Source organism: Echinops telfairi, unplaced genomic scaffold (assembly GCF_000313985.2).
Source record: "Echinops telfairi isolate 266 unplaced genomic scaffold, ASM31398v2 ScPeMD7_31;HRSCAF=116, whole genome shotgun sequence".
Taxonomy (NCBI): Eukaryota; Metazoa; Chordata; class Mammalia; order Afrosoricida; family Tenrecidae; genus Echinops; species Echinops telfairi.
In genome coordinates this window covers 44,968,780-44,980,132 of record NW_022103928.1, presented here as the reverse complement: position 1 = coordinate 44,980,132, position 11,353 = coordinate 44,968,780, and the positions used below count along the sequence as shown (strand labels likewise).

Below are 11,353 nucleotides of genomic sequence, written 5' to 3'. Positions count from 1 at the left end.
CGGCCGTGAACCGCTGCGACGACACGCGCGGAAAGCGCCCTGAGGCCCCGCGTGCCGGCGGGGATTTCTTGCAATCAAAACCAGATTTTCTAACCTGTTTCAGAAGGGAACCGGCTTGATTTTCCTTTCCCATCGAACCTTGACCATCCGCTTTTGGGGTTCCCCGTCACTCACTCGTATTTCCCAGGCCAAGTACCTTTTCTCTCCAAAGAGAAAAGGTGGGGGGGAAGTTTGCACAGCTTGACAATCTGGGAGGTGTCGAATCACGACAAAAGTGAAAGAAACTTCGAAGGGCGTGGCTCCTACGGCCCACTTTCACTTTAGAGCAGTAAATTCGGTTCCGCCCGGCTGCTTGTAATCGCAACCTTGTGCGGCAAGATCGGAAACAAGCTTTCTCAGCCAACAAGTTACAACCCCAGACGGAACTGTTGTGCTTCCCCGCTCTTCGTTTCCTTGGCATTCGCCGAGTGGCTTATTCGGAGATGGATAGCTGACGTTTCAGAGTGCTATAATTAAAAAAGCCAAAAAGCAAAACTCGGGCAGCATTCGACTTTCAGCTGTTACTGTGTGTTGGGTGTGTGGGCCAGCGAGGTGTGTGAGGCTCGTTTGTCCTCTGGTCAGGTGGTGTCATGGTGGGTCCAGGAGGGCTGTGCGTTCGACCTTCCAGAAGGCTTGGCTTCACAGTGATCACCCATGATACTATTTCCCTCCGTGCAGTTGCTGTGATCCTTTCTCAGGACAGAGTGATTTATTAGAAAGGAGTGTAACTGTACTGTGTGGCGGTTGTGTGGTTTGCACTTAGAAAGTGCTGATAAACGTTTCAGGTAGAGAAGATGTCTTCCAAAACCAAAGACCAAACCCACTGCTGTAATTTCTGACGTAGTAGCAACCGGAATGCTGCCACGGGGTTTCCAGGCCTGGAGGCGTTACTGAAGGGCCCTGGTGGTGTAGTGGGTTATGCATGAGGCAACTAACTGCAAGGTCAGAAGTTCAAAACCACCAGCTTGTCCCCTGGAGAAGGGTGAGGATCTCTACGCCGTTGAAGGTTGACAGTCTTGGGCGCCCACAAGAGCAGATCCACTCTGTCCCATAGGGTCGCCGTGAGTTTGAATTGGCTCCGTCGCAGTGAGTTTGGGTTTGGAATCTTTATTGAAGCCACATCGTTCTCACACAGAATGGCTGGTGGTTTGAATCACCGACCTTTTCATGAGCCAAGCGCTTTAGCCAGTGCGCCAAACTGACATAAAATGCTTTTGAATTTAAGCTACTGATGTTGTTGAAAAATCATGTGACTTGGGTTTTTGGGGGCAAGGAAGAATAACCCTTAATGGGACAAAAGAAACTTTAAAATATACCTTATGTATACACCTACATGCATATATATGTAATAATATAACAAAAGGTCTGGCATTTTAACTATATTTAAGTGTACAGTGCATATATATGTAATAATATAACAAAAGGTCTGGCATTTTAACTATATTTAAGTGTACAGTTCATCATGTTTTGCAGCCAACACCATTATGTATTGCCAAAAGGTTTTCATCCCCCAAACAGAAACTCAGTGTCTCTTCAGCAGTAACCTCAGTCCCTCTTCCTCTCAGCCAGGTGTACATTTTTACTTCTCTTACTGCTTATCTGATCTTTGAAGGCCTTAAAACACTGCAGAACACCTGTCAGCTGCCTCCTCATTAGCAGCTTGCCCCACACCATTGAGTTGCCCCTGATGGTCTAGGGCTGTTGAGAGTCACTATCAACCAAGAACAACAGCAGCAAGCAATTATTGAAGGGAGAGTCCAGTGTGGTGGGCAGAAAGAAGTGCTAGTGGCAGTTTTCTTAGCTGTCTGATGATGATTCAACAAGTGTTAGAATTGATTAGCTCATGTAAGTGCATTGTTACGCTGTGAACACAAAATATGACGCAAAACTCTCCTAGTGTTAATTTTTTAAAATGAAAAATCCAGATATAGAGACTATTGCTCAGTTCTCGGTTCAAGATAGCATTTATTTTAATTACCAGAGTGGTTGGCCTATTGTTTTACATTAAATTACAAGATAATTTAGAATCTGTATGCTGAATTACTTCTAAAAGTTCACACTTACTTATCCTGCTTAGTTACGGGTATCTCTTAGATCAAAGAAAATACCTTAAGAAATAGAAAAGTTTAAGAAATTTGACTACATATTAACCACTTTGAATGTGTGTGTAAAGAAGAATTAGGGCTATGTAGAACCTTACTAATTTAGAACACATAAACAGTGCTGGCCCAGTGGTTAAGTCCATGTCTGTTCACCAACCAGCTGGTTGCTCTGTGGGAGAAAGATGAGGCGGTCGCTCTGCTTCCATAAAGATTACGGATACTACGTGGGACAGTTCTCTTGCCTATAGCGCACTAAGGGTTGGCATAGACTTGATGGTAGCAGATCATTTTGATTGAACTGAAGGGAGCTCTGCTTATTGTAAAAAAAAACAAAACTGCAACATTTTGATGTGTTGAGTAATTGTTACACTGTTTTGCTTTCAAGGATGGCACAAAAGAAATATCTTCAAGCAAAATTAACCCAGTTTTTAAGGGAAGATAAAATTCAACTTTGGAAACCTCCATATACAGATGAAAATAAAGAAGTTGGTGAGGCGTTAAAGGTATTTTAAGACATGAATAACTAGCATTATGAATTTCCTTGGTAAATCAGATTTTGAAATCTCCCCAAATCGCCAACCACAGCCAAACTTTTGGCATAACCTTTGGCATCAGTAATAAGCAAGTACCCACTTGTTTCTGGGCATTGACAAGCTTGTTTTTCTTTAATAAGGTTTTATTTTTATGATAATGTCCTTTAATTTCTCAGGTGTATTAACCCAGAAACTAATTTTGTCTGCTCAGCACTATCAATATAAGTTAATGCATTATGTTTTTAGTGTGACAGTGTCTTGGTTGTTTCCCAGTTCTTGCTGCTTGATCTATAAAACAGTTTTCCCTCCTTCAGTTTTTTACCCTCACTTAGCAGCCTTCAGTATGGTTTACAGCTCAATATATTAAAGAAGACCCAAATCCTCACAACTAGATAACATGATAAATAGAAGGTTAAAGTCAAGGATTTCATCTTGCTCAGAAGCCGCACTGGAGATCAAGCAGCACATCGCATTGGGTAAATATGCTGCACAAGACCTCCTGGAAGTGTTGAAAAGCAAAGATATTACTTTGAGGATTAAGGTGCGCCTGTTATTTTCAGTTGCCTGTTATACATGTGAAAGTTGGACATTGAATAAGGAAGACAGATGAAAGATGAATTGCTGGATTTGAATTTTGGTGCTGGAGGAGAATATTGAAAGTACCTTGGCCTGCCAAAAGAACAAACAAATCTCCTTAGAATGCTCTTAGAAGCTCCTTAAAAGCTCCTCAGAATGGGCCTTAGAAGCCAGGATGAGACTTTGTATCACAAACCGTGGACCTGTTATCAGGAGAGACCCATCCCTAGTCTAGAACATCATTGTTGGTAAAGTAGAGGGGTAATGAAAAAAAGGAAGACCTTGGATAAGCTGGCTGGGTGCAGTGTTCGCTGAGCATGGATGAGCTCAAACTAAGACAAGTTGTAGGGTGGCACGGGCAGGGTTTCCTCCCCTTGCACATAATGTTGCTGGGAGTTGGAACCGACTTTACTACACCTACCAGCAAGTCTTTTTTTTTTTTTTAATGAGTTTTGCCTATTTTCATTTAGTTTACCTTATTACTTGTTTAACTTCTTCAAAAATGTAATGCAATCTGTTCTCTGGAAATCTGCCTGACTTCCTCTCTGTTCAAGTGGTTTCTGCTTCCTCACTAGTCCTAACTACGTTATTCCCCTACTGTGGGTTGCTGTCTCTGGCTTCCTAGTTTTCGTCTTGTGAGTTTGTTGGACTTTATTCACTTGACTTATGGGTGGTGCTGCCTGGGGCACTGGACTCAGGTTGATGTCTGCTGCTGTTGATGCTATCCAAAGAGCTTTTAGAATTTTTATTAAGATTGTCTAAGAATTTCTTAATTTTTTTTCTCTGTCTTGAAATGCCTTTCCTTTTCCCTGGTATTTGAGGGGCAATTTTTCTGGATTATTGGTTGGCAATTTTTTCTTTCAGAATTTTATATATGCCATCCCATTTCCTTCTTGCCTGCATTTTTTCTGTTGAAAAATCAGAATTTGGTCTTCCTGATTCCCCTTTATAGGCAACTTTCATTTTTACTAAGCTGCTCTCAGTTCTTTCCTGGTCTGATTTTGGGAAGTTTCAGGATGATACATCACCTTGATTTTCTTTTGGAGTCTCCTGTTTGGGGTTCTTTCAGCTTCTTGGATGGTTATTTTCTCTTTTCCATGATGTTAGCAAAGTTTTCCAGCGAGTCTTGAATAATTTTTTTGGTGCTTTTGTTTGTCTCTTCTTTTTCTGGAGTTCCTGCAGTGCATATGCTATTACTGTTGATAACATTCCACAGGATTCTTAGGCATTCTTTGGATTTCTAAAATCGTATGCATCACTGTTCTCATAGCTTGGTGTTGAGAGAATTACTTTCTAGCTCATTACTTCTACCTTCCATTTCTCCAATTCTGCTTTGCTTCTTTAGTGTATTATCTCTTTTCTAATATTGTCCTACTTATGTTCTGGATTTCTATGTGGTGTTTTTGTATGGTATTCTTTTTTTCATTTATTTATTAGATTCCTCTGGTAGTGTTTTCCTGAATTAGTCTATCCCCTCGCCCCCACTCTAATTATCTTGATCTTTCCCCCTCCATCTTTTGAATGCACCTAAGAATTGTTCTTTTGAATTCTTGTTCTGCTAGTTCCAATGATTCCATACATGGAGCACTTGTTTGTGCCATTCTGCCTTGTTTCTTCCTATGTTGGCTGTCTCCAAGGCATCATGGTGCTTTTTCATTTGTGTTTATTTGCTGGAGTGAGTGGATAGTTCTTGTTCATTAGGTGCGGCTGTTGGAGGTGCAGAGGTGGCTAGGCCATGTGCGGACAGTTAATCATTAGTAGGTGGAACAAGACAAACTTAAAAAAAAAAGACTTGAATCTACTGTAGCACAAAACAAGCCAACAAACAAATATGCCAAAAAAGAAAGCAAAGAAACAGAAAGACTCCAGGCAGCTGAAAACAAAAGAAAAGGAAAAGAAGAAAAAGGGAAAAAAATCTCTAGTTAGCCCTAGTATACTTAGAAGGGCTACCAACTTCTTTTGGAATAGATTGCAGCAGCCGCTGCGGTTCCAGCACACAAATGTCCACCCCTGTCGAGCTGCTGATCTAGAAAAGCTGCTCTTGACACTGGTCTCTGCTACAGAGCATTTGAGGGGTGGTGGGGTAGTATTTTCTCATACCCCACTAGTGCAACTTTGCGAGGTGTTCACTTTTACCACAGACTGGGAGAGTGTGTGACCCCTGTTCTCGAAAGAAAAGGGGGGGAAAGCCCACATAGCTAGTCTGACAACCCAAGGTATTGGCCATGACCTTGTGGAGAGCTGGAGTGTATAGACACCCCTTTACCCCAGCCTATTCCACTGGTTTAGATCAGGGAAAAGAAAAATGCACTTTGCTGACTCGGTAGCCATAGTCCACTGGCAGATGAGTGGGCTGTGAGTCCTCAGTGAACTCAGGAGCCCCGAGGAAGCAGACATGACCCAGTCCCCACCATGAAAGCTTCCGGGTGTGGTGGACCCTCTTGATGCTCCCTCCACACTGTGCCCAAATCCATTCGTTGCTTGTTTTCTGCGAGTATGTTTTCTGGCTCACCCAGCCTTCCCCTGTCCCCTGAAGAGATTCAAGGCTCCAGGCTTTTCCTACATAGTGATTTTCTCCCATGGTTTCTGTAGCACACCTGCCTAGGCTGCCTTTTTTTTTTTTTTTTAAACGGGAAGTTACAGAGCTTACTTTTAATCTTACAAGTCATAACCTTCTTTTCTCCTAGAATAATCCTCGTTATCTCCACTTTTTCCTATTGGGCCTGTTTGTCCAGCCTGTTTTCTTTTTCACCAGGATTCTCTAATTCTCTAAACCTTGCAAGAGAACCAGCTGAGTTTCTTGCTTCAGAATCCTGCGTGGACTGGAGTGAGTTGTGTCTTCGTGTTCTTTTGAGTTGGTAGTATATTAAATTGCATGTTGTTTTTTGTTTTTTTTAATAGGACCTTGCTAAGAAATACTCTGATAAGCTAGAATGTTGTGAAAACGAGGTGCAAAAAATAATAGAAGAAATACGGTGCAAAGCCATCGAACGTGGGACAGGAAATGAAAATTTTAAAACAACAGGAATTGCTACAATTGAGGTATTTTTACCTCCAAGACTAAGAAAAGTAAGTGCCCTCTCTAAATTGACATTTGTACATCATTTAATGAAGTCATCGGATAGTCAGTTTTTAAAATGAAAACCAATTTGTAATTATTTTCAGCTATTTTCCACGTTGAACATTTTATTGACTTAAAGGTTAATTGTGTGGCACCTTCTCCAGGCCACATACGAGGCAGTTCTTCCCTTGGGACTTCGAGATTGTCGTGAAACCGTGCATCACATCCCCATCTTCTTGAAGTTCCAATACAAGTTTAGGAATAATACGAGTAAAGCACTTCAGTGTTATAAAGCGTGCTGTAGGACGCGTCACAAAGACATATGTCCTTCTCATGATGGAGGAGAAGGTGATGACATCGGCTTAGTGCTCAAACAAGTGGGCCCTCTCGTGGCAGAGCCAGGTTCTCAGAAGTTTACGACCAGACATGTAATCGTATCAGGAGTGCTGGCTGACATCTCACGACAAGTTGGTGCAGTAGAGCTTTTATGTCTCAGAGTTATCACATGACCCAGCAGTTCTACTCCAAGAGAAAAGGAACTTGTGTAGACTGTTCATAGTGCCATTAGTTACAATAGCCAAAAAGTGAAAATAATCCAAGTGCTTCAACTGAGAAGTGGATAACTAAAATGTCGTATGTCTGTATTTAGTAGACGCATTCATGGATTGCTGTTATATGGCCTTTCTAACTATAACCTTGAGACAAAAAGATTTGGTGGGACTCTGAGATTAAGGAGCTTGTGACCCACCAAGGGGATCCAACAGATTGCTAATAATGTAAATAAGGTTCATGGCGCCCTTGTGGGGTTGAAGCCAAGTGAATAAGGTGCGTGGAACCCCAGCTAAAGGACTGGCCAGATTTGCTATCCAATTAGGTTTAAATTGAGCCAGAGGTGGAAAAGGTGATTCTCTACTCCTCTTAAAGTGGGAGGAGGTCAGGTGCCTCCAAGCCACCATTTTACACTGTACAATGGATTACTAGTAAGCAGTAAGTAGGAATGACATTCTGATTCATGCTATGTGGGGTTAAGGGGAGAGGGGTTCCCCACAAATCATCATAGGTCCGGTAGGCGCAATTGTATAGCGATAATAAGTAAGGATTATTTTCCATTATTTTCCCGCCTGGAAGTCTTTGCTAATGGCAACCCTTCACTGTTGAATTTTGAACGACATTGGCTTGCCCAATGAGTTCCCTTCCTACAGCGGGGGCATAGTTCAGGTTCTTTTAAACCCGATTAGGTGGCCCTGGCCCATGCTCTGACGCAGGCTGCAGTTTGCTTTTCACAGCCAGGCTGATCGGCCTGTGCTGTCTGCACTCTCTTTGAAGATAACCTGTCTTCCCACAACTAAAGCACTTCTAGGCCTGATGTAATTTGCCAATGCAGCTGCCATGAGGTTGGCCTTGTACTCTTCTGTCTCTACAGCCCTGCATATCCTGATACAATGTAACAGCGTGCTCTGTTCCTTGAAAGGGGGTATGGCAGCTTGACATGATGTGTTCGCGTTCTCAAATGCTAATGTAAGAATAAGATTATCCGCTGCCCCTTTGCCTGCTATGTTCTTGTGGACAGCATCTTGCAACCTGGATGTAAAATCTATGTAAGGCTCATCATTCCTTTGCTTCACTGCCGTGTAACTTGGCTGCCTGCATCCAGATGGTATTATTTTCTCTCAGGCCTTTAAGGAGACTTCCCTCACCTGAGTGAATGTCTGCTCATTAAACTGCAGTTGGGACTCAACTGTGATGTAATTCTCATCTCCCAGCAGCTGATGAATCCCTATATCTATATCCTCTTCTGCATTTTTTCGAGCACATGCAAGGGCTGCTTCGGTCCATAACATTTGATACTGCAAAGATTCTGAAGGTGAGAGGCAAGCCTTTGTAAGCGCCCTCCAGTCTGTGAGGACCCAATATTCAGAATCTGAGAGAGATTTTATCATACTAATAACAAATGAGGAATCTGGACCATAGTTAGATACAGCTTGCTTGAGATCTTTCAGTAGCTTAAAGGGAAAGGCAGTATGTTGCCGTTCTAGAATCTCTTGTGCATGCTGCCCATCAGGCTGTCTGTCTGTAACTCTCACGGGATAAGCCACTGTAAATTCTAAATCTGCTTCCTGGGCTATATGCTCTTCTCTACCTGTGAAAGTAATGGCATCTCTCTACACCCTGCTTCTTTGCTTTTTACTTCCAGAACCTCACCTTCTTTGTTAAATCTCTCCACTTGCTTTTCTTTTCTTTTCTTTTCTTTTTTTTTAATTTTTTAAATCATTTTATTAGGGGCTCCTACAACTCTTATCACAATCCATACAGACATCAATTGTGTAAAGCGCATTTGTACATTCATTGCCCCCACTTGCTTTTTTTTTGACTCAAATCTCATCTCTCCCTCCGGCACTGCTTGATAGTATTGTGATTCCCTATGCTATATTCTGGTGGTGGCGCAGATGCTTCTAGTCTGATACCTTTTTCTTATTCAGACTTGGCTTTCTCAGCTCCGTTTAACATCTCATCTGCCTGATACTCATTTTGCCTGCTTCTCACCTGATTTAAGTCTGCGTCACCTAGAGGCTTCTCACTGCTCTGTTGGTCTTGTTCCTTTACTCTCTCACCCTCCAGTGGCTCCAACACTTCTTTAATCTGCACCCACAAAACCCAGGTCTCCATGGTTATGCTCTGTCCTTCCCTGTAAGCTTTTCTTAAGTTAATGGCTACCTTATCCCAGATCTCCATATCAAAGGTTCCTGACTCTGGAAAAGAAGAAGGATTACATTTCTTTATCAATTGAAAAACTTGTTCATTCTCATTTGCTACCTTTACCTTTTGTTTCTTCAAGAGGTGGCAAAGCTTGTTACCATACTCTGTATCCTTGCTTTTTGCTTGACCCATATCTTACTCGGACTGAAAACCCACTTAAAAAAATAAACTCAAAAAAACTCAAGAAAAGTTTTCCCGATTCACTCTCTCTGTCCGATCAGGCCGTACAATTGTTACATGGGATATAACTCAAGAGTTCTTTTCCTACAAGGCCACACATGATGGGTGCCATCTGTGGGGTTAAGGGGAAAGGGGTTCCCCCGCAAATCATCACAGATCCGGTAGGCACAATTGTACAGCGATAATAAATAAGGATTATAGTAAAGTCATAGAGAGCATGAGAGTTAGAGTAGAGATTGGAATAAATGGAGTCAGACACAATTCATGGTAGCATTGTTCACCTCAGCCCTGCTTAATGGTCCTCGTGGGGGGAACCCGGCCACGAGAGCAGGAGCAGCCTCGGGGACCGGGAATTCAGAAGCCTTTCTTATTGCTAACCACACATTATATCACTTTAGGGGGACATTATTATAGAATCACGTCAGAGGAAGGGGCAGTACAATAGGCATACACATTGTAGGAAGGGGATCTTATGATAGAGGTGTGCCTATAGGAATGGGAAGGTGTAGGGGTATACATGTGACAAGATGTGACAAGATGGGCGGACCCTAGATTTATGATGGCAGCCTAACCTTGGTCATCCTAGGGCAGGTTTGACCTCTCCGGAGTCTCCTACAAGGAAACAGACAACTACTATCCTTATCAGAAGGGAGTGGGCCCTACTTGTGGGATAAACTGGTGTCTGCTTTGGTCTAGATGGCTTGTTTTAGTCTCTTTATATCTCAGAAGAGATTCGCTCAAAAGACACCCTATGTTAATCCTGTCTTATGAATATAACAAAGACAACCCATTTGGAGATGGAACTGTAAACACAGGTGTAGAGGTTAGGATTTACAACATATTTTTGTGAGACAATTCATAACGTTCTGTAAGTATTTAGAAACTGTTAAATCATACACTTTTAATAGGTGAACTTTGTGGTGTATAAATTATGCCTCAAGCAGTTGTTCTAGGACCAGTAAAGAATTCTAGGTAGGTAAAAAAATCTCATGCCAGTTTAAAAATATTTTTTTAAAGGGCAATGAACTTAGAACTCTTCTTTACTGTTAACAAGTATTTGGGAAACCAAACTACCAAACAGAAAGCCAGTGGAGAATGAATAGGTTCTAACAATACAGCGCCTGCCTCCTTCCTCTTAGAGTCTCACTGGATGGTGAGGAGGAAGTGTCTTCTGCATAGCAAAGTGACCCTAATGTTGGAGGTGGTGGGTTGGGTCCTGTATAGCATAGGGGAGCTCCATTGGTTAGACTTGTAAGACTCTTAACTTCCTACCAGAGGCTAGCGGCCCACCTGGTATTGTGTCCTTTACTGATAATGGTACTGTCTTGAGGATGTTCTGGTTACCAGTTTAGTATGACAACACAGTAATGTTCAAGAGGCTTCTTGGAAGCATGCATTGTAATCTTTGACCAATGACTTAAATACTTACATCCTTTGATCTTTCTGAATTCATAGACCACCAACGAGTATCTTGAAAATTTCTCAAATCAAGTACATTTTATTTTGTTTCTTAAACAGGACAGGAAAAACTTGTTGGAGACCCGATTGCACATCACTGGCCGGGAACTGAGGTCCAAGTAAGTACTGTGTGCTCTGGGGCCCCAGGTGCTCTTGACCATGTTCATACTCACCCTGCCCGAGAAAAAGGAAGGGAAAATGAGAATTCGAGGTTGCATGACTTAGTTAAAATGGGAACTCAAGACTTGCAACACTCTTCTTTATTTCACGATATGACTTTAAATCAGGTCAGGACTTAGGAGCCCACCACATAGTAGAAACATGATCGGTGTTTTAAGTGAATGAGTGGGTGCTTTTAAAAGGAGACAACCAGATAGTGAATTGCAGTTACTAATGCAAAGTGTTCTGATCTAGTCTAGACTCTTGGTCTGTTTTTAAAACGAAAAAAAAAAAAAAAGTGACAGCCTACTAGAACCCATTGCCCATTGCCATTGAGTCAGTTCTGACTCATGGTGACCCTATGGGGCAGGGTAGAACTGCTCCTTAGGGACTGTAAGTTGTTTTTTTTTTCTGTTTTATTAGGGGCTCATACAACTCTTATCACAATCCATACATACATCAATTGTATAAAGCACACTTGTACATTC

General features: G+C 42.1%; 1 protein-coding gene across 1 annotated transcript in view; it reads left to right on the top strand.

The window, feature by feature from the left end:
* Positions 1-2,526: 2,526 nt before the first annotated feature.
* The window catches only part of NUB1 (negative regulator of ubiquitin like proteins 1), a 37,356-nt gene continuing 28,529 nt past the window's right edge, over positions 2,527-11,353 (top strand). The window contains exons 1-3 of the mRNA XM_013004618.2: positions 2,527-2,644; positions 6,152-6,319; positions 10,767-10,825. Of these exons, the coding sequence (XP_012860072.1) occupies positions 2,528-2,644; positions 6,152-6,319; positions 10,767-10,825 (344 nt within the window). The 5' untranslated portion in view covers position 2,527. The remainder of the gene's footprint in view (positions 2,645-6,151; positions 6,320-10,766; positions 10,826-11,353) is intronic.